The sequence below is a fragment of the Leucopleurus acutus genome (genome assembly GCF_964270905.1).
Source record: "Leucopleurus acutus genome assembly, chromosome: 15".
NCBI lineage: Eukaryota > Metazoa > Chordata > Mammalia > Artiodactyla > Delphinidae > Leucopleurus > Leucopleurus acutus.
Genome location: NC_139157.1, coordinates 25,305,743 through 25,329,663, shown reverse-complemented (window position 1 = coordinate 25,329,663; position 23,921 = coordinate 25,305,743). Strand labels below are relative to the sequence as shown.

Here is a 23,921-nt window from a genome sequence, read left to right as displayed (position 1 = left end):
ATTAATAAAGCACCTCTAGGTACACCCTGATATAACGTCCTGAATAATAACCAGCTTGTTCTCATAGTACCTAACATGGACAGAAAAACACAGGGACCAAATTGTAAGCATATTGACGGAGAAAATGGGGAACAAGTGTTGTAATGGAAATAGAGTGAAATGCATACAGGGGAACCCTAGAAAATAATCCAGTGGATCTGAAAATTTAGAATCAGGGATAGGAAGGCCAAATGAGATAAAATTTCAATAGAAATATTTAAATAGATATAAAAAGGAAAAAGTCCCATATTTAAATGATGACTTGCTAAAAGAAAATAATCTCATATTTCTAAAGATAATTTTACCACTTTCCTTTTATCTACAGTCAACTGCCCATTCATGGGACTATGCATTGGAGCAGAGTTTTGTTTTGTTTTTGTTTTTTTCCAATTGAAAACTCAAGAGGGAAGAAAGTGCTTAAAGGCTGCGCTTCTCCTTGGTGAGTAAATCCCCGGTCCTTTAGGAGAAGTGTAACCACTTCAGGGCGGTGCTTGAGAGGAGCCAGCAGGGGGCTGGCCATTTCCCTGGTGGTGACCTGCCACTTCAAAGACCAAGGTACCTGGGAAGCACGTCTCCCTCCCTGTCACCACAAAGTCTAGACCCATTTGTTCTGAATGTTTGAATTTCTAGAAACACATTAACCTTGCTCCTCCTCTCTGATCAGCTTCCCCCTCTTAACAAGCCATTAATGACTGAAATCGTTGCACTAGGTTATTCTATAAGGTTGTATAGAAAATAAAACTTTGAAAGTTAAAAATCTTTCTTGCTCTGCTTATTGCCTGCATATTTTCCGTCCCATTGAAAGTAGAGAAATCCACTTTTCTATTTTAAGTTATCCTCAGAAGAGTCCATTTATTTTCATGCAGAGTGATGGATGAAGTCCTTTCCACCTAAACTAGGTTAACTATTACATTTCATTCCTTTAATCACAGATACCAATTGGAATTCTTTCTCGGTCAAGATAACGGGATAAGCCCTCAGGGAGCTTAGAATCTAGTGGGGAAGCCACAGCACCTTTCACTACCAAACACATGACATGGTATGTCACAAAGAACCTGCAAATCTCACTCAACGAGTGGGTCAGAGCCTGCCCTCCATTTGAATAATGCTATGAAAGGGGAAAAAAAGCCGGGGTTCTATGAAAGAGTAAAATATCAAGCACTTATCATGAGAGGACTTTTTGATATTCCTTGTAACAAACCAAGGCTCAGCAGAACAAGTGTATGCGGGCTTCCCTGGTGGCGCAGTGGTTGAGAGTCCGCCTGCCGATGCAGGGGACACGGGTTCGTGCCCCGGTCCTGGAGGATCCCACATGCCATGGAGTGGCTGGGCCCGTGAGCCGTGGCCGCTGAGCCTGCGCGTCCGGAGCCTGTGCTCCTCAACAGGAGAGGCCACAGCAGTGAGAGGCCCGCGTACCGCAAAAAAAAAACCCAAAAAACAAAAACCAAGTATATGCATAAGAATAAAAACTGTGAGCTGCTTATTAAATATTTCTGTTAGCTTCCTAATATGGATAGGCTCCCTACTGTTTAGTTCTAACTTAATCCCTATCAAAAAAAAAAAAAAAGCCATGGGAATCAATTTTCCAAAATTCCAACAGAAACTCTCTTATCAAATTTATTTCTTAAAAACTAAAGGTACACCTCGGTAGCTGCATTAAATACACAAATGGCTACATTTGATGATAAAATGAGACAGACTGGAATGATCTTCATTCCCACTACAGAAAAGATGAAGGCGTCTCATGAAAGACCACACCTTCCACGGGCACCGGACAAGAACACTCCTCACCTGGGGCTGTGGTTTCAGCAAGGAAACCTTTTCATTTTCTGCCAGAATGAAGGATCTGACACAGCTACAAGTTCTGTGGTTCTCAGAAAACCACTTTTCTCCTCTATGGTTTAGTTTTGGCCTGTGACTGATGTTCCCAAAACAACGGGAAATTGCCAAGGCCTGAGCTTTTACTCTGAGTGCAAGGTGTCCTGAGCAAAGGAGTGGCGTGAGCTCACTTAGGTTTTCAAAGGTTCACTCTGGCTACTGGGTTGAAAACAGGCTGTCAAGGGAAGCTGTGATAGTCGTCCAGGTGAGACCCAGCAACGAGCTGGCAGTAGAGGTGGCCAGAGGTAGTCAGATCCCAGAAAAGATTTTTTTTTAATTGAGTCAATAGGATTTTCTGACATTAAATGGGGGAGGTTAGCAGGGAAACAGGAATCATATATGACTTCAAGGTTTATAGCCTGCTCAACTGCAAAAGTGGATTTGCCACCTATGGAAATGAGGAAGATTGCGGTGGGAGAGATGTGGGGACAAAGCAGGAAGGGGACCAGGAGAGTTCATGAGGTCCTTCAGACATCCAATTGGAAACGTGGAGGAGGCAGTTGGATATTCACATTTGAAATTTAGGGGAGAGGTCCCAGTTGGAGATAGAAAAGTGGGAATTATCAGTACATCACAAATACTAGATTCCCTTACTGAAAAGCAGCTAAGGGCTCTTGACACTGATTAGAGAATTATCTTAGAATTGACATGAGAATTCTCGCTGTGCAGCGAGGAAGCACGACTCTGGCAGAGAGAAGCCTGCCTGTTCTCTCGCTTCTCTATCGGGCATCCCTACAGCCTGACCTAATTGCAGACGTCACAGGGTTGCTATGGGGCCAATATCACGCGGGAGACAGAGAAAGGTAGCTGGGCTTCATACACAGAGCAGGAAGGTCACTTTCCAGTGTTGAAATGAGGGAAAGGGAAAATTAAAGAAAACCTGGTCAAACACTGTCCAAAATAGCAGTCGGGGAGAACCCTTTGGTATGTCATGTGCCAAAGGAATCTCATCTATTTTAGGGGCTCCTGTTTTCCCCTCAGTTCACAGACACTTTATCTTTTGCAGATAACACTCCAACAATGGATCTATTCAACCATTTCATGAAGGTGAGTGAGAGGCGGGGAGCAACTAAGACAAACTCACTTCTAGCCAAATGTGTTACTATAAGCCAAAAGAGCATATAAATAAAGATTTATAATAATGTCTGCCATGCCAACATTAACTTTCTGTGGAAAGCAGAAAACACACTGGACCTTTAAGCTTTAGATGTTCGCAATAGGTGACTGAAAAGAAGCTGTCTCTGTTGTAATCATATAATCCCAAACCTAAAAGTGATCGCAAATATCAAACTAATGTTTTATCTCGTGTTAACCAATGCTTTAAATCATGCTTAAAGCCATCAAAAATTTACTCATCTGCATTCAGTCCTTCCGGCGTTTACGAACCCTGCTTTTTCGGAGGAATGGACACACAATGTCATCTTTCGAGTCTGCTTTTTTTAACTTCCTTTGTAGTTTACTGACAGTTCAGCTGGACAACTCCTACACTCCCGAACCTGTTCTCTCTGAGGTGGAAAATGGGCCAATTAACAATGGAAGAAGGAATTGAGTGAAAGGAGAAATACTCCAGCGATTAAGGAGAGCCAGTTACCGATTCCTCAACAGTCAACCTGAAATAAGGACATGTCTACCTATGAAGGATAAAACTTCCCACCCATCCGTTCCTCTCGTCTATAGGTATGCAGAGATTTTTCTGAATACAAAGCAGTTTTATAAAAGGCACCATCCGAGCAGCCCAAATCTTGTTTTAAACTGTTATCAAGTATTTGTTCTGCCAGGAACATTTCCATTTCCAAAAAGGAATGGTTTTCGTCTCAACTGCTGTGGGAGCAAACACTTCCGCTGGAGCAGTTAGAACCACGTCAGGATACTCTCCTTGGCCTCCCCCGCTTTCAAAATATTTGTGTTGCTACAGTGCTCATTTGCCAGTATATGTGACTTATGATTCTTTGTATTCATCTGGGTGTATTTATACAAAGGTGATTCCAGAAAACTTTACCAAAGTTGGTGTAAATATGTTGCAATGAAAAACCAGAAGTAAATCTGCCTGTTTTCACTATATATGATCGTTACATTGTATTCGCAAATTGTGGTAGAAGTGGGTCTGTACTTTCACAAGCCCAAGGTAAGTCTAATCAGGAACTTTATGAAGCACTTAGAGAGGTCACATCTAACTAACCCTACTACATACTCGTGAGAAAAGGTCCAGCATTTTATGTAAGTTATTATTTAATCCTTGATCTTTTGTCAGGCAGCTGCTACTCTCATAGCTAAGGAGATCTTTACTCAAGCTTAGTTATTAACGGACAGAGCTGGGATTTCTTGAATCTTCTTCATAGATTAATCTGTTAATGTTTTGTTATCTGGGTCATCATTAGCGGGGAAATCCTTTAAAAAGTCTCTGGCTTTGCTTTGTTCTTCTCAAAGTCAATCTTGGGGAAAAAGGAACCCCCAAATCAGGCGCAAGCTGTAGTGCCTTTTGAGAGGAAAGGAAAGCAGCTGGAAAGGTCTTGGGCGCCGAGGAGTCCTGGGCCCGGGAGAAGTCCAGGACCGTGGGAGATGGAAGGCTTTCCTGGGGCAGGGGGAGCCAGGCACATGGTAAGTACTCATTAACATCTGATGAATTAACACTTACACCCTAAACTCTGTCAAAACAGTTCGGTCAGATGTGATGAACCTCAGAGGTATTTCAGAATATCAACAAGTTTTGTATGAATCTAGATATATAAATTAGCCACCTTGGGATAATATTGGCCTTTTTTTGCATAAAACTAGGTATTCTGTTATAGCAACATTTTTGCAGGAAAAGAAGGAACTACAGCCTCCTTTGTCCTCTTAGAAATGAGGAAAGGGTTAAAGAAAAACTCCAAATTTGTAAGAGATGGCCAAGGAAGGGGAGACGGAGTACCATCTGGGGCTAGGTGCTCCCACATGCCTTGTTCTCCCTCACCATGCCACCTCACAGGCATCTTCTGAGGCTCCCTCTTCATTTGCTGAGGAACCTTTTCTGTTTGAAACCAGAAAAGGCACTACTCTCAGCTTCTCAGTTTCCCCAGCCAACCTTCTACCAACTCTGGAATCTCCTGGACTTCTGCCTTTCCTGAAGCCACCTTAACCATTCTGGACGCCCTCTCTCTTTCCCTGTCTTAAGAACACCCCGGGCAAGTCGCAGGGCGCCCCTCCCCCTCCACATATCAGAGAGCAGAGGCAGGTGTCCCAACTTTCATTCTAAAAGTTTCCAAAGCTTGCACAGTTTCACTCAGTGAAATAAAACCACAAGGAGAATAGATGTCCTCTTATGGTCATCAGAGGAGGGAATTTTTCTCTTTTGTTTCCAAATGCTGTCTTGCCTCTTGCCAAATCTCTCAAGAACAAACATGTAACATATAATCTGACCTTTGAGAACCATACTCCACTTAAATATAAATTCACTTAAACTATATTTCAACTCCCAGTTTCTAAAGCTCAATTTATGCTATTTATATCTTTTTGTTATAAGAAGACATTCCAATGAAGAAGTGGCGACAAGCACTCACACTGCTCTTATCGTGCAAGCCCACCCCCCCAAATTAAGTCCTCATTCAAGCCAGCATGGCCTTTGTCTCAATGGCTCTCAGTATTAGCCACATTTTGACAGTAACAACAATACAAATTCTAAACCCAATTTAAGTTAACAAAACCCGATAAACATGACATAATCAGCAGATGGAGCACGGACATTGCTCATATATGATACCCAATAGTTGGTCATTATACTACTGCCTGTCAAATGAAGACCTCTTAATTTCAAATCCAACTGCTATGTATGATTTTAAAAAACAATGGACATTTTTCAAATCTAGGAATATCCATCTTCCTACCCTGCGTCCCCAATACGTTCAATCATGCAAAAGCTATTAATTGCTTAAAGGCCCTTAGGTTGTTCGGCAGTATTTTCTTCTGATGTTTAAAATAGAAAAATACGTACCCCTGCATACCTTTGTGCCTGGCTGATGGTGGTGACATGATGTCCTGAGTGGTAAATTGCCTTTATCACACTGGTCCATCTGCCTTCGTCTATTAACTATCACCTTTACTAACGCGTGTGCAGATTACTGATCTGCACCTTCGTAACCAGAGGGAGTTCAAGCCAGCTTAGGTATGATGCAGCCCCCTCAATGAGCAATCAGAGGACGAGCAGAGGAGGAAAGGGAAAAACTAGAAAAAAAGAGACACGGAAATCAGCAAAGAAAAGAAAACAAAAATAGGTAAAAATGGGACAGGAGATATTCAAATGGAGAATCTAACGGAAACCTCTGCCAAAGCTTTTGGTAATTCGAGTCATTTGATTCAGTTCCACCAAATCACCCAGGGCACTATCCTTGCACAGAGCATGCTCCACAGACAAGCAGACCCCCAGCCCTGCGTGCTTCAGGCAGCAAAGCTCTGTTAACTGCTCTTTCATTCCTTAAGGATGGCATCTCCTAGTTTTTATTGTATCACCTCTTCAGCACAGTGATCTGGCTTCTACTGCAACGTATTTAAAAGCAAGATTTTGATTAGTAGTGGAAGGAAGAAAGAGAACTGGAAAGCGTGATAAAGTTTTCAAGGGAAAGACAAAGGAAATAAAGGGCTAGCTTTGTTTGGTTTATTAAATTTCAAGGGCTTTGCCCGCCAGTTTGAAAAATGCATGATATCATCAGTGTGTTTATTAAAAGTGCTACTTTAAATTGCAGATTTAGCGAATGCGAATTCCTCTTGGTAGCTATAGGTTATGGGCTAGCAATTATATGCCATTTTTAAATGAAAGGAGGAAAGGCTTGCAGGACTGTGGTCCTAAAGGCTGCTCCTAATTTGAGTAAAACTCAAAATCTGAATGTATGATAATGAAATGTCCAGATTCACACAGATGCAATATTCCCAGGGTCACTTTGCATTTTGACTGTTCAAGCCTTTTAAAATGATGCTCAGAATCAAATAGTAAAATAGCATGAACCTTGCTCAACACTTACGTGACAGGTTATTACTGGATTTAAGAAGGGGCGGGGAACCTTCCAGAGCAAATGGTTGCTTGCTAACTTGAAAAATGCACTTGTTTCAGCACAGAAATAACAAATCTGCTTCTGATTCCAGACATTATTTTCCAAATGTTGCCAAGAAAAGAATCTAAGGAATTCTTTTACATGTACAACATACACGAGACAACTGGAGAGAGGCCTGTGATCTGTTCCAGGGTGCAGGAGGAGGAAGGACAGAGCTGAATTTCTACGATGAACTGCCCTCTCGGGAGCAGAAATACATGCCTGACATAGTTCATAGCTGTAATCTCCAACATAACTCTGCTATTATTGGACAACCTAAAGGCTTTCCTAAATCTGTAACTTGTGAAGCAGAAAAGGATGCAGACAGGACCCTACCATGCTGAGTATGTAGGCAGCTGGGGTACACCCACTGTACAGAATGCACCACTTTTCCAAACCATGAAACTCAATTTCTGGATCTTGGATGACAGTAAGAGGAGAGGAAGGGAAAGAATCTAGTCCAACCCCAAAGCCAGGTTTAAATCCCTGGAGAGAATGCCGGCCAGGTAAAATCAATATTAAATTCAGAAACTTAAGATTCACGATTCTCACGAAACGTACTGAAATTATTCTTAGAGTACAAAAGGATGTATGTACTAATCCTTTCCATATTAAGAGTGAGGACACTTTTAAAAATACCTTATGTTTTAAACGCAACTACACGGAAGTATCCTACTTTAACATTTCAAAAATTAGGTAATGAGAAAGTCAGTGATTCAAAAGTACATAACTTAGCATGCATCACTTCTGTTATATTAATAAGGGAGGAACTTAACAGAATCCACTTTGGAGAGAAGAAGATAATAGGAGAATTCTGAGAGACCGGTTCATCCAACATCCTGAGCGGAGCTAATGCAACTGTTTAAATTTTTGGCTCACACTGAGTTGACTGCAGTGAACTGAAGTTCAATTTTGTTTTTTGTTTTTCCCCATCTCAGCAGGATCAGAGTACATGAAGGAAACTGGATCCTTTATAGGAAATAAAAAGGCAACATTTTCTTTTGCTTGACTGATCGTAGTGGGTACATTCAACCCTTCTACCTACACATACAAACTTGTCAAACTTGCAATGCTACACATTTCAAATACATCATCACAGCAGCTACACTGGACAGCCATTCTTACAGCTCTCCATTAAATACACCTCCTATAATGCTACCCTCAATCCATGTGACTATGCATGGTCCATTCTCATAGAGTGACTAATGTCCCCCCCAAAATCCATGTCCACTGGGAACCTCAGAATGTGACCTTATTTGGAAGTAGAGTCTGCAGATGTAGTCAGTTAAGATGAGCTCATATACTGGATTAGGGTAGAACCCAAATCCAATGACAGGTGTCCTAATAAGAAAATCAAGTGACAGAGAGTCACAGAGAGACCCACAGGTAGAAAGGCCATGTGAAGACAGAGTCATAGGTGCTGCCACAAGCCATGAAATACCTGAGGCCACCAGAAACTGGAAGAGGCAAGGAAAGATTCTGCCCTAGAGACTTCACAGGGAACAAGACGCTGTCAGCACCTGAGGTCACGCTCTAGCCTCTAGAACTGAAAGAAGAAATTCCTGTTTTAAGCCACTCACTTGGTGGTAATTTGTTATAGCAGCTCTAGGAAACTAATACAGAAGTGTCTACTAACTATACAGATTTGTCTACTTACAAGTGCCAATGCTTTGTTACCAGTCTACAGTAAGATTACTACAGAAAATGAAATAAAATGTTTAAGAACTTTATTACACCTGTTTGACATTGTGGTGACAGCCCACAGCATGTGATTTTATGTTTTACAAAATACTTATCTGTGATAGACTGGAAATTAAAAGAAAAAGATAAGTCTTCAGAGTTAGAGATGTACTGAAAAGATAATTAATATTTATAAAGATGAAGCTGGTGCACTGTAATTAAGAAATCTGCATTTCTGAATCATCTTGGAGAAACTTAATTATGTTCCATGCAGTTTTGGAAGTAAAAATATTTTATTCTAATTTTTTGAATAAAGTCATCCATGAATGGTATATAATATATGCATGGTAGTTTCCTGTGAATCATATTATTTGACTGGCTGGAAACTCACTTCCCAGACTGCTGATTACACAGTGAAGGAACAACATACCTCGGCTTTGTTAACGACAAGGACCTTGGCAGAACTTGAGAGAACATCTTCCCAGAGACTGGGAGCTCAGATGTTGCCCATAGGAAGCAAACGTGGGTGGAGTGAATGTATCTGAGCTATTTCAATGGCAACAGTAGAGGGTGATTGCAACTATACGAGCTATTATAGCCAACAACAGTGACAAAGATGACATCTCTCTTCCAAGAAGACACTTTTTCTAGCACCAAATTGACCAAAAGCTGAGTAGACATGACTTCAGAAAAAAAGAAGTATAAATGGAGAAAAGGAAACCCTGAATCCATGTGGGAGGCTGTCTGATGTGTTTTCTTCAACAATTAAAAGAAATACACAAAGATACAACTGAACCCAAAAGACGGGCAATCATGCTTCCGTTAATGTCCACAGTAATCATAACCAATAGTTCCTAGGACCTCAGGGAGCCACAGAAACAGGCCAATTAATGAAGTCCTCTGAAAAAGCCTCCATCAGAGGGAAACACAAATGCAGTAGGAACACAAAGCAACACAAGCAGCCCTTAATATTCCTGTGTTTAATCTCACTCACCATGACTTTATCTTGGGTTGGCCTCACGTGTAGGACAGAGGGCAACCTAAAAATCATTATTGTAAATCAAGAGGCTATAAATCACAGGAAGAGAGCAAAATGTCAAATGCTGTCCTGGCTGCTGGGAGATGGGAAAGTGGGTTGTTTTTTTTTTTTTAAAAGGGATCGTGGAGTCCTGATTAGAACACACACTTCAGCATGAAAGCATTCAGTTGTCATCACATGCCATTCACTTGACTTTCTAAAATCTCCCAAGTTACCTCGGAAACTAAGAGTCCATGAAATTGATATATTCTTTAATAAAATGAAATTGCTGTGATGGGAATGGGTGGAGGCAAACACGCTGAAGCAGCGGAAGTCATGCCCTGCAACAACTCCACACCTGCATTCAATTAAAAATCCTAAACCGGAAGCTGTCATTAGATCATAATGATTTCAGCTGGGGAAATGACACTCGGTTAGGAGGCACACTCATCCAATGATACTGAATTTTGGCTCTTCATAGTTACACTTTTTATTTGCGCAAACAATTTTTTGAGAAAGCATCAGGAAAGCCCATAACTCATTTCACCTAAAATTATTTTTCAGAAATATTCAAATTCATTTCTGCTGATGGGGCTCCTTAGAAATCCATTGCAACTAGATACACTTTAGAGTAAGAATTAGTTGAATTCTTTTTTTAAATAAATTTATTTATTTATTTATTATTTATTTGGGGCTGCATTGGGTCTTCATTGCCGTGTGCAGCTTTCTCTAGCTGTGGCGGGCTCTAGGCGTGTGGCCTTCAGTAGTTGTGGCACGCTGGCTCAGTAGTTGTGGCTCGTGGGCTTTAGAGCACAGGCTCAGTAGTTGTGGTGCACGGGCTTAGTTGCTCCGCGGCATGTGGCATCCTCCCGGACCAGGGCTTGAACCCGTGTCCCCTGCACTGGCAGGTGGATTCTTAACCACTGTGCCACCAGGGAAGCCCCCTAGTTGAATTCTTAGGGAGAGAAAGATGTGATGTTCTTTTCTGCTTTTACCCCGTCGATTTGATCAAACTTATACCAACCATATAAACAAACAACCCAAACTCAAAGTTTAATATTAAAGACTTTGGTGGTTTTTAAGGTGTCAGGGTTAAATCTATAAAGGGTGAGACTAGAGAACCCTGGTCAACACCTCAGTAATAGACTCAGGACAAAGGGGCAAATCAGCAAAGCAAGCCAGGACCACTTTATTTCCAAAAATTAAAAAGCCATGAAGAATTTCGCATCAACACAATGATATACACCAAAAGATATGAACAGAATAGTCTACTCTGGTTCCAAGGAAATTCATTTTAACTCCCCCATTCCAACAACCTCATCAAAAAACACATTCTTAAATGCTTAAATTAATTACATTATGACAAGAGTTGGAAGAAAAATAGTGTTGAAGAAAAAATAACTGCCTAAGAAGAGAAAATACTCTCCAACTAATGGGGGAATCACTACATATATTCCCCATCTTCCAGTACTTCCCAAAGTACTATAATCCATACACACATAGCTAGAATGAGAAGTCTGTTCTATGGTAAAAATTAGTTTAATTCCTGGATTCACACATTAAAGCTGAAAGCAATAGAATCGCTTCCCCCTTTCTACTCACTCTAACCCTTTACAGAAGCAAATCATCACGTGAAAACTTCTCTTAACAGGACTCATACTACAGCTGTAAACCATTCCCACTTAGACTATTAAGTTTCCTTTCATTCTACACTTTTAATTACTCTTGTCTATGACAAAACACATCCAAAACGCATCCAAACAGAGAAATATCCTCTCTGTCTAAAAGAAAAATTCCATCTCCCCAGCAGGAGGTCTTTCTTCCTGTTTGCAACCAAAAAAGAACAATGACTTTTTCACTTTCATGCTTAACAAAACTCCCTCAAACTTTGGTTTTAAGAGAACTAGCTCTTGGATTTAGACTCTGAGGCCAAACGAACCTTTTTCTAACTGTAGCTTCACCACCCCAGCGGGCCGAAGCCCCCTCACCTTTCAGGCAGAACATACTGAGGCAGTTCCATGAGGGGCCAGTGTTCCACGGACCGGTGCGGGCTGCAGTGCTAGCACAGCTGTCTCCCAGCCCACCTCCCAGCCCGCACTGCCAGGAGCGGGGCAGTCAGCCAGCGCCTGGGATTACAGGAAGCCACTGCCCAATCCCCAGCTTTCTGGGCTGAGCTGCTGACACCTCCCTATCTTTCATACGGAGTTTCACACCCTGGAATCAGCCAGGATCATCTTGGAAAGTGAGGGGAGCCGGGGGGCGAGCAGTCGATGTTCGTGTGGTCCAGTGCGGGGCAGCACGAGAGCCAGCCCGTTTGTTTCTCTTATCTCTCAGCATTTTCCATTGCAGCAGATGGAGCACCTCACGTGATCCACAACACAAAAAAGAAATCACTCGATTCGGTTTCCCTGTTTGCTATTAATTCTCACAACTATTCTCTGACATCATTATTCTTTTGCTAGTCACACTCTTTTTTTTCTGATGTGGAACAACTCATATACTGGTACAGAATTAGCCCTGAACATGATGATATGACATTGTGCACACAGCTGAGTAGGTGGATATGTGTGAAGTGCTCGAAACAGTGCCAGACAAATAGTAAAAGCGCTACAAAAGTGTCGACTACCACTAGTACGACTACTATTAATATACTTGTGTGTTAGGATAAAAAACGGGGAGGGTTTTTAATTTATTTTTTAATTAAAAAAATTTTTTTTAAACATCTTTATTGGAGTATAATTGCTTTACAATGCTGTGTTAGTTTCTGCCTTACAACAGAGTGGATCATCTATACATAGACATATATCCCCACATCCCCTCCCTCTGGCGTGTGGAGGGTTTTTTAAAACTTCTGTGGCACTGCCATTTTCCACACGAGGAAACAAAGATGAATATAGTTAAGTTGGCATCGGAGTATGTGAATATCCAACGCTATTGTACCCATAAGCAGAGTATTAGTTATCTCCCCCTCCACGGGAAAGCTAAATTCACTCTTGCAAGTTCAAGGTTTACTTTACTGTAAACTCTTTAACACAGGTTAAAAAGGGAGAGAAGGAGTTTTACTGCAGATCTGAAGAGAAACAGTCTACAGATGTGGCCTCGGGAGCACCCTGCCTGAAAGTGCTGTCTGAACCGTGAGTGGCCACCCCTGGCCCTCAGACTCTCCTGGTCACAGGAAGTGACCATTGTTCACAGGGCCCGTTGCTGTGTGCAGGTCTTCCTTTTGACTCCACAGGATACAGGAAACTGACTCAGAACCAATCTATCTGTCTGTCTGTGTCCTGGGGTGCTTGCTGCAGCCCTGGCTACATACGATGGATGCTCTGAGCCTTTTGGCTTTAGACATGAGGTTCAGCATAGCCTGGCTGGGTTTCTGCTCCTCACCTTCCAGTATCACTAGCAGGGCCTGGTTAATAAGTTCCCTACCGGGGCTTCCCTGGTGACGCAGTGGTTGAGAGTGCGCCTGCCGATTCAGGGCACACGGGTTCGTGCCCCGGTCCGGGAAGATCCCACATGCCGTGGAGCGGCTGGGCCCGTGAGCCATGGCCGCTGAGCCTGCGCGTCCAGAGCCTGTGCTCCGTAATGGGAGAGGCCACAACGGTGAGAGGCCCGCGTACCGCAAGAAAAATAAAAATAAAAAAAAATAATAAGTTCCCTACCATGAGGAAGTCACTGTACTAGTTGCTATGACCACAGAGAAATGGAAGAGGTTCTTAGCCAGAAGCTAGTTGGGATGAAAAGAAACCTGCATGTGGAATGACAAACAGTGATATTAACTCTTAGAACAGAACTGGAAGGAACCAGCTCATCTCATTGGGGAAACCGGTTCAGAGATGAAGTGATTTGCTCAACTAATTAGCAGCTGCCTCAAGATCAAAGTCAAACCACCTGATTCAGCCTTTCCCATCTCAACATGTGACCCTCCCCACAGATGGTCGGAGTCATTCTTCATCCTTTCCTATCTCAAGTGGTCTTCTCTGCAATGTATGAATTGCAAAGATATTCCTGAAAGTATTCTTGTGGGTTAGATTCAACTTTTAAAATTGCACACAGCGAGAGAAATTCTACACCCTGGAGAGATAAGGCTTCTGAACATAGGTTAGTACCCAAGGTTTGGAGTGGTTGCGTGCTTTTAACAGCACTCTATGAATACTCACAGTTAAACCTTTTAATATAGAGATGATTTGATGTGCTAGAAAGCACACTGAATTGGAAAGTAAAGAGAACATGACTGTAGCCACATCTGTAGGCTTATCTAGCTGGTCTCTAGAGCAATTCATGACCTGTAAAGGTGTGGACTGAAGGTAGGGACTAAATTACTCTAAGATTCTATCCTTCTAACCTACTCATTTTTTGCTGTGATATATGTAGATATGTATATTAATATAACATAAATAACCATTTTGTTAGGTGCATTATATCAGGAAAAAAGACAATCTTTGCCTTCTTATGATTTAATGCAAGAGGCAAGTAGGTAAATAAATAATTGTAATACAATGTGATAAGTTATATAATAATTATATAATAGGAGAATATGCAAAATTAATAATGATCAATGACAGCTTCTTGTCTATTACCATCTAACCAAGCTACAGGTTAAAACATCTATAATTTAATGTAATGGGTTGAATACTGTCTCTCTTCCTCCCCGCCCCCCCGCCCCCCGCAATTCCTGTCTACCCAGAACCTCAGGATGTGACCTTATTTGGAAATACAGTCTCTGTAGGCATGCTTGAGATAAGGATCAAGATGAGATGACATCTTGGATTAGGGTGGTGTTAAGGACAGTAACAGTGTCTTTATAAGAGACAGAAAAGGACACACAGAGAAGGCCATGTGAAGAGGCAAGGATGAGAGTTATGTGGCCACAAGGCAAGGAATGCCTAGAGTCATCAGAAGCTGGAAGAGGCAAGGAAGGATTTTCTCCCTGAGCCTTGGGAGGGAGCAAGGCCCTGCAGGCACCTTGATTTCAGACTCTGGCCTCCTGAACCAGAACAGAAGAAATTCCTGTTGTGTTAAGCAACCCCATTTGTGGTACTCTGGTACAACAGCTCAAGGAAACGAATCCATTCAGCAAGGTAGCAACTGTTGGAGAAGGGGTATGATTTTTTTTTCTTTTTAAACGGACTTCAATTTATGATCACAAGGGCTTAAAGCCTATTTTCCCCATATCACTGTACTTACTATGGCTAAATTTTTACTGGAAAAAAAAAATCTTTCCATGATATAACACTGCTAAACAATACAAATACCATCTTCTGTTTGATTAGTGAAATGATAGGTATCACTATCTGAAAAGTCACAGCATTAAACACAAGCAGTGGAAATGGAATAGGCTTTTATTAATATCAAAAATCATTTTAAAAAACAAATCCCTTGTTTCACCATCAAACAACTGTGAATAGGTTTGAGAAATAAAACCTGAAAAGGCACACTGTTTAAACTAGGAAAAAAGAATAAGAACTATTCATTAAAATTATTATCTGGGGGTGGAGGGAGGAGAGAAATAGGTGAGGGAGATTAAGGGGTACAAATTTTCAGTTACAAAATAATGTCACAGGTATGACATGTACAGTGTGGGGAATATAGCCAATAATTATATCTTTGTATGGTGACAGATGATAACTAGACTTACCACAGTGATCATTCTGAAATGCATAGAAATATCAAATCACTATGTTGTGTACCGGGAACTAACATAGTTCTGTAAGTCAATTATACTCCAAAAACAAACAAACTCATAGAAGAAGAGATCAGATTTCTGGTTACCAGAAGGTTGCAGGGGGGTGGGGCGGAGGCAGAGCTGGATGACAGTGGTCAGAAGGTACAAACTTCCAGCTATAAGATAAATAAGCACTAGGGATGGAATGTGCAACAGGAGAGACATAATTAACATTGCTGTATGTGAATATGAATGTTGTCCAGAGTAAATCCCAAGAGTTCTCATCACAAGGAAAAAACATCTTTCTTCTATTTCCTTAATGTTCTATCTACATGAGATGATGGCTGTTCACTGAGCTTATTGTGCTAATCATTTCATGATGTATGTAAGGCAAACCATTATGCTGTACACCAGTGCTGTATGTCAGTTATATCTCAATAAAACTAGAAGAAAAAAATTATTATTATCTACCACCACTGATCACTGCTAGTGAAATTCAGAACTAAATCCCTAAGGGGACTTCCCCTGGTGGTCCAGTGGTAAAGAGTCCACCTCCCAGTGCAGGGGATTCAGATTCGCTCCCTGGTCAGAGAACTAAGATCTCACATGCCAAGGGGCAACTAAGCCTGCACGCCACAACTACTGAGCTCACGTGCCTCAACGAGAGAGCCCACGTGCTCTGGAACCTGCGAGCCACGACTAGAGAGAGAAAATCTGCACGCCACAACTAGAGAGAAGCCCGCGTACCGCAACTAAGATCCTGCGTGCTGCAACTAAGACCCGACGCAGCCAAAAAAAATAAAGAAAATAAATAACAAAGAAAAAAAATATAAAACTAACATAGTTTTTTTTATTAAAAAAGACAAAACTAAATCCCTAGGAAGCCTGCGTGAAGGGAGCGGGCCAAGCATGACGCTCGCTCACAGAATTTACAGCCCTCTGGACAGAACAAAGGTCTTGCCTTTGCCAACCATGACCTTAGAGCCCAACCACTTCTCTCTCTTGTAGGATTACAACATCCTGCATCATGTTAAAGTTTAATATTATTGTCTCGGTCAGAGGGAGTGGCAGCCACACGTACAGCCAAAAATGTTTACATGCTCAGGTCTTCCAAACCGCCGCAGTGCTATTTCATTTGCCTGCTAAAAAAGTTTGTTTGGTTTCAATAAAATAACGGGGATGCGGGTAAATTAGGAATTAATTTGCATAATGCATATAATGAATCAGTCTTAGATGGGCTCAAAATTCTTTGTTCCTGGCAAAACAAAAAACAAAATTACAAGAAAAACAGGCAAACCATATTTTTCTTTATGCATCCTAATTTTGACTCTTACCCAAAAAAGTCAGACAAAGATGGAAAAACCCTTTTCCGTACCCATTTGAGGGTTTGTTTCGCATCAACTATAGAAAGGTATGAAATCAGGCAAGGCCTGTTTTCATACCTATATCTTGGGGCATACCTCAGTGCTTTAAAAGTCAGAGGGGACTGAAGACATATTCCCAAACACCAGTGCTCCCATTTCCCCCATACTGCCAAAAACTGAAGATGCTGAAACCCTCTGGTGCTGCTTACATGAGAATGACCACAGAAGAAGCCATTCTGGTGGCCAAGGCTGAATGGCACTCTCTGAACATCTTACCAAAGTGTTAGTCTTTCCCATCTTATCCACTGTGCTAGGAGACTACAGTTCTTACCAATATTCTGAATTTCTCAGAAAAGAGAGAGACTCAGTCTGAGTTTTTCTGTATATTTATTACTACCACAGAACCAAGAGAAAGAAGGAAAAAAATGACAGCCTTATAACTTTAAACTGGCTAGTTTAAAGCTACTACTGGTTGCAGTACTCCAGTCTGGCCACCTCCGTAGGCAGTTTTGGCTCATCATTGGAAAATCCGGCACAGAGGACTTTGTTCTTTCTCCTCCGAATATCATCTGACCCTGAACCCTTTTTGATTTTTCTGCACTCTGCAGCCAGGGCTGACCTACTTGATCCCAAAGGCAACCTTCATCCTCTCTGCAGTCACTCTTCTCTCGGGAGACGTTTCAGTCCTGGCTCATTAAGGAGACAGGTTACTTTGTGCTGAACGCAAACCAACCATGAAGCTCCAGGCACCCTGTAAATACTGCACTGGGGGCTCTTCAACGGCTTCTGGTCTTAGGTAGCCTCATTCGCATCACTGTATCTCCTCCTGGAATCATGGAAGTTCTGCTTTAACTGGCCATTTTAAATATACTCTCCTGAGCCCGTTCTTAGTTATTTCCTTTTTATTTTCTTCCTTCAGAGCCAAGTCTATGTCTAGACTTCTTGACATCACAACCAAGAAGGAAGCCCTCATTTGGTTCCTTATCATGCAATTTGTCTCTAATCTCATTCATGGACCCCTAGCTCTTCTAACACCCAAATGATTTGACTTTTTTCTTTTCTCAAGAACCCTTGGGCCCCTCTGGTTCTATTTCCCTAGGGAATGTAAGAATGAGTGTCCAAGTTGACCTGAGCTCTTAGCTTAGATCATCTTACAGCCTCTCCTGATCTCCCTTAGATATGTAGAGTTGCCTTGACTCCACTGCTGTCCATGGGGCTCCAGTCTAGCGCATGTAGGAGCACAGTATGCCTCCTAGGCAATGACAGCAGAAAGGAGCCTTTATTGTGAAATCTTGCTCCATTCATCCAGCCTGATGGAGCTTCAAAACTTAGTGCTGATGGCTAAGATGTTTCCTCAAGTGACAATATTCCTTTATAACTTTATAATAGTTTATTTTTTTCTTTCTAAGTCTGACCTCTTAATCCACCGTTGGACCTACTACACCTTTCCAAAAGAGCACTTAGTGCTCCATTCTCCCCTTTACGGGAGGAAAAAAAAAAAAAAAGAAATCATGTTTCCGCTTATGTAAAAAACACAAGAATAAACCCCGAACTCCTCATCTAGCAATAAATTTGGACTTGAACTCAATTCTTTTCCCCAAAGTTTCCAGCCATATTTCTTTCAGCGGCCCCATCTGTAGGCTTTGTTTCATATTCCATATGGTCTCATACCTGCACTATCCTGGATCAGACTATTACTGTCTGTGTCTGGAGTACAGCCCCCGTCCCCACAGCCTGTTTTTTTACTTCTCTGAAGCCATCCTTGACCTCGCTCCTCTCCCCCAGCAGAATCCCCAGCTTTATTTATGTAGCTATGATAGTGTCACAATTCTGTCTGCCCACCTAAAATGAGAGCTCCTCAAAATAAGGACTTGCTCATTCACACCTAACCTCCAATGCCCTGTGAGGTGCCTGAAACACAATAGATGATCAATGCTTATAGCATAAACCAGAATTATTACTCTACTGTTTCACACAAAAGTAAATAGTGGAGAGTGTATAAAACCTGCATGAGGTATCTATCCAAGTGCATAATGATGCCTATGAAAAGTCATAAAAATATTTAACATACTCCTTAAAAATTAAATAAATAGATATTATTTCCCCACATACAACTGTACTAAAACTCAACATTAAATAATAGTTACTGAATAGCTGAACTTATGGTGGAATTTTTATGAATCATCATTTCTTTAAACTAATAGTCCAAAGGGGGCCTCATTTTCAAACCCACAAACACAGATACCATTCTCTCAAGGCAAGTTCGTCAGAGCAAACTCAGAAGGCAGTTTTTCCTTCTCTCACTCAGCCTAAATTAAATGTTTGAAGGATGATGGAAGTAGAAAAGGAAAAAAAAAAAAAGAATTTTTCTGGAAGTATCCATACAAGAATGTTGAGGTCAGTGTGTCCAGCTGGAGGGAGGACACCAAAAGATGTCATAATAATGACCCCAGATCCCCTTTCTTACTGAATTTATAATGGAATGTATTATAGGAAAAAAATAAAACCACTAGAGTGTAAATTTCATCCTCCTAAAGCCTTGCCATTGTCAGTGTGCCAAATACGTGCATATTATATTTTGGAGAGTCTAGGTTAAAACCCATCAAAATAAACTCATAACCTTTCATGCTGTATATTTCGTCAATGTGCCTGTGGAGGGACTGACTCCCAAAATATACAAATCAATGGCAAGCCTCCCCACAAAAACCCAACCAAACAAAAATAAAGAGGTCATTTGCATCATTTTTTCCTAAGCATCTGAGTAATGCGAGGAAGTTAAAACAATAGCCAACCTTCAACTCTAGAAACAGGTGCAACTCTTCTGTCCACAAAATCACCGTCCTAAATCATTCTAAAGAGAAGTCAGACTACAAATCAACAGTATTCAAGATCATGTACCAGCCAACCAGAAGGAACACAAGTTCTGCCACAAGTTACTTGTTAGTAAAACATAAGCCATAACCAGAGAGAGTTACTGGACTATAATTACTTTTAATCACCGAGCAAAAACATAAACATTAAAAGGAAGACACCAAGTTAAAATGCCCAGGCTCCTGATGATTTCTGCATAGAAAATCAAATAATCTAATGTTTAAGTTACTTAAGATTTATAAATTTAAAATATTTTATGTTTGATTTAGAAAATATTTGAAAAACTCAAAGCTCTGTATAAAGAACTAGAGAATTTCCATTTAAAAGAAGGTAGTTTACTTCTGCAATCACCACATTCTTCAATTTTGACCCACTTAAACCTTGGGGACAGCGCTTAAAGGAAAGAGCTAATCATTTCCCTTTCAACTGCCAAGTCTTCTGAGCAAGGGGGCAGTTTGAAACTTCAGGAATAGCGAGTTATTTCAGGACCCATAGGATTTACAACAATAATGGTTTGAGGAAACCACAGCATTTAGGCTCCTTCAGTCTTTTCCCCTGTCCTTAGGAGTTTAAAAATAAGCAAGAAAATGATTCTTCAAATTGGCAGACCAATTTCAGGGTGGCGTCTTGCCACAGGGCAAGATAATCACAGAGTTACAAGATCCACAGAGGACAGAGTATCCCACAGAAACAGCTCTTTTCTGAGCCTCCTCTTTGATCAAGACGAACAGATCTGCGCTTTTTCCATTTTCATTTTTGTTTTACCTCTTCCTCTCTCCCTTCCTGCCCCCCCTTCTCTCTCTCTTCCTCTCTCCTTTTCTCTTTCCCTCTTTCTTCACTTAACATCAGTAAAGTTCTAATAAAAGTCACCTACAATTCTGTTGATGGAAATAGCTGGCATTTACTTCGTGTTCTATTTTTATTTAACACATCTCTGCAAATTCAACTATTAAGGATAATAAAAATCTACAGTTCCTCAAGAGGAAAAAGTTTCTCTGTCAAAAACAGAATACTAAGTTCACAGTTTTAAAATGCCCTTATTTCTCTCAAGGCAGGTATGCTTCTGAGGACTCTATTAAGTTATTCAACTGTCTCTAAGGACTTCAGCTCATACAAAGAAAAGGCTGCAGGCTGAGACCCTTGGGGTTTTCTGTTTGTTTTGGTTGTTTTTTTTTCCTTCAATTCTTTCAAACCTGAATGAATTTTGCTTTTGTAAGCAGAGTAAAAGTGACGCAGGAGAGCCTGTTTCCAGCGTCGATGCTGTCCCTCTTTTGCCTTTGCCATCACCAGTAAGTTGCTTGTTTTCGGCACATCTATTTAGAAAACTTTCTGTGTGATACAGAGTGGATGAAAAACTTCCAAAACCTGCTCTGGAAGGTCAACAGAGAAATCTGTCACTTGACCTTCATAGGGCAGTCAGGAGTGTCAAAATTAAAGAAACTGATAGAAAGGAACACAGTCTCAACACCATTTAAAAAAGAAGAAAAGGGGCTTCCCTGTGGCGCAGTGGTTGAGAGTCCGCCTGCCGATGCAGGGGACACGGGTTCGTGCCCCGGTCCGGGAAGATCCCACATGCCGCGGAGCGGCTGGGCCCGTGAGCCATGGCCGCTGAGCCTGCGCGTCCGGAGCCTGTGCTCCACAACGGGAGAGGCCACAACAGTGAGAGGCCCGCGTACCGCCAAAAAAAAGAAAAAAAAAGTAGAAAAGGACACAAGGGCACAGCCTAACTGGGCTGCTCCTGGTTGTGAGGACTTTTTTTTTTTTTAATTTATTTATTTTTGGCTGCATTGGGTCTTCGTTGCTGCTCACGGGCTTTCTCTAGTTGCGGCGAGCGGGGGCTACTGTTCGTTGCGGTGCGCAGGCTTCTCATCGCAGTGGCTTCTCTTGTTGCGGAGCACGGGCTCTAGGCGCGTGGGCTTCATTATTTGTGGCATGCGGGCTCAGTAGTTGTGGCTTGCGGGCTCTAGAGCACAGGCTCAGTAGGTGTGGTGCATAGGCTTAGTTGCTCCACGTCATGTGGGATCTTCCCGGACCAGGGTTCAAACCCGTGTTGCGTGCATTGGCAGGCGGATTCTTAACCACTGCACCACCATGGAAGTCCCATGTTGTGAGGTCTTAAAGCAAGTGAACTCACCTCCCTGGACCCCGACTTCTCATCTATCACACAAGGCTATCTCGGAGGTTCCTCGAGTCCTGACAAATTAGCTTTGTTTTTTAAGATAACTCTACTTAGATACCTTCATAACTCCGATTTAGGAAGTATATACAGATATTTACTAAAATGCTCTCAAATGGCACCGAGAGAAGAAAATATGTGATCATCGCTTCAATAAGCTCTCTCTCGAAGAGTTGCTAAAGCTGGTTTCTCTAGGTATACCCAGAACAGTCAGAATTCTTTGAAATTTCACTTCATTCAAAAGGAAAGACATCTTTACAATTGTCATCATCTCTGAGATTTTACAAACACAACACAAAATAACATTTTGGATATCAAAAGCTTTTCATATCAGGAGTGAGCTTCTTCTATCAATTCTCTTATGCTTGGAGAATGAGAGAAAAGACAGCAATACTTTTGGAAATGGTTACTTTTCTTTGAGCCTCATTTCTTGAGTCATAGAAAAAAAGTATTTTCTACATCTCTATTTTTCAATGTATTCAAATTGCACCCGAGCGTTTTTGCAGCTCTCCTATGTATAAATCAAAGCATTCACTGAGCAACTACTGTGAGCCAAAATGAGGACTATTTCAACAGAGACTATTAAAAGGTCATATTAGTTCCAAGTATTGGTGTATTAGTGGTTTATTAAGAAATTCACAGAAAAAGCAGAGACAAAGCAGCTTTTTCAGTCACATTTTATATAATTCCCATTTGTGTTCAGGAGGATCAAACGTCACTTAAGTGTTTGGCCAAAAAAGTTTAGTGGAGTAGAACTGATTTCAGATAACAGAAACATGTCTTATTGTCACCATCTTTTGACTTTTTTAGAAGCAGATATGAAAGTGAAGATATGGAGAGGCCATTTCAACCACATGAAAAGCAAAAATATATATTTGGTGTCCAGCTATCAGATGGAGAGAAGAGAGGCGAGTGAGAACTCAACACATTACTAGAGAAAGTGGTTAATGATGAGACCAAAGCTGAAAAGCAATGCTTGTTTAAGTGAAACAACGCAGTGATCCTACTTGGAAACTCAGAGTGATTTTATAGATGTGTTTAAAATTTAACATTTACAAAAAGAACAGGATGCCCAAATATAGACACAACTCTGTAATATTAATGCAAACATGTGCTTTATTTAACTGTAGTAAAAAAAAAAATCCAACAGAAGAAGATAAACATGGAAAAAACATATTTACATATTACAGAACATCCCACTTATTAAGAGATCACTTTTCTGAAAAACTCAACCACTCAAAATATGGCCAAGACACAAGACAGCCACACTTGTGCTACCAGATAGCAATACTCACAGGACTCTGGGTTCGGATCTTATTATGATCCTCCAGTCATTACTGTTGTAATAAACTGGATTGTCCAGACCCTCCACACAAGGTAACATATTAGAAACCCCAGAGCAGAGAGTGGTGGGGACAAGAGGCAGGCACGACTATGTGGGTGAAAAGAGAAAGCTCACAGCCTCACAGCAAAAGTGGACTAAGAAGCAGGCAGTGGAGACCCACCTCGTGCCAAAACAAAGAACCTTACAAACCTCAATAACCACCAGGGTGTCACCAGGTGCTTACAAGGTTCGGTGACTATTCACAGTGACACCACGGCATCCAGACAAGCTTCCATTGTCCTGAGGATTGAGCAGAGATACTACACAGTGTCATGCAGAGAGGGAGGGACTGGGTCATAAGAAGTGAATTCAAATCCAACTAGTCCATTATTATCTCGAAGGCTTCAGGCAAGACACTTCATCTCTCAGGGACAGCTTTCTCAGCACAAAAGGGTTCGGTAAATGCCACCATCCTGCCCATCTCACAGGACTGTCAGAGCAACGAAATGAGACCATACAGAGTGAGTACTGGGTAAACTATGACCTGCAAACAGACTCTATCTGCAGAGCAAATTTTAGAATGATGTTCATTAACATTTTTTAAATTGTTTTAGAATTCTGAACTATGAATGAAGCAAGCTTCTGTTACACGGAAATACAAATAATAAAAGACATCTTCCTCTAAGGTTTTTTGTTTTTGTTTTTTGTTTGTTTTGTTTTGTTTTGTTTTGCAGTACGCAGGGCTCTCACTGCTGTGGCCTCTTCCGCTGCGGAGCACAGGCTCTGGGCGCGCAGGCTCAGCGGCCATGGCTCACGGGCCCAGCCGCTCCGCGGCATGTGGGATCCTCC

At 41.4% G+C, this 23,921-nt stretch overlaps 1 protein-coding gene across 5 annotated transcripts in view; it reads right to left on the bottom strand.

Moving 5' to 3' along the window:
* NHSL1 (NHS like 1) overlaps positions 1 to 23,921 on the bottom strand; it is a 238,315-nt gene that overhangs the window by 91,300 nt on the left and 123,094 nt on the right. Inside the window, exon 1 of one of the 5 annotated variants that reach the window (XM_082855972.1) lies at positions 11,664 to 11,875. The exons of the other annotated variants lie outside the window; for them this stretch is intronic. Within the exon in view, the coding sequence (XP_082712098.1) occupies positions 11,664 to 11,679 (16 nt within the window). The 5' untranslated portion in view covers positions 11,680 to 11,875. Of the gene's footprint in view, positions 1 to 11,663; positions 11,876 to 23,921 lie in introns of those variants that run through there. 5 annotated transcript variants of the gene reach the window in all.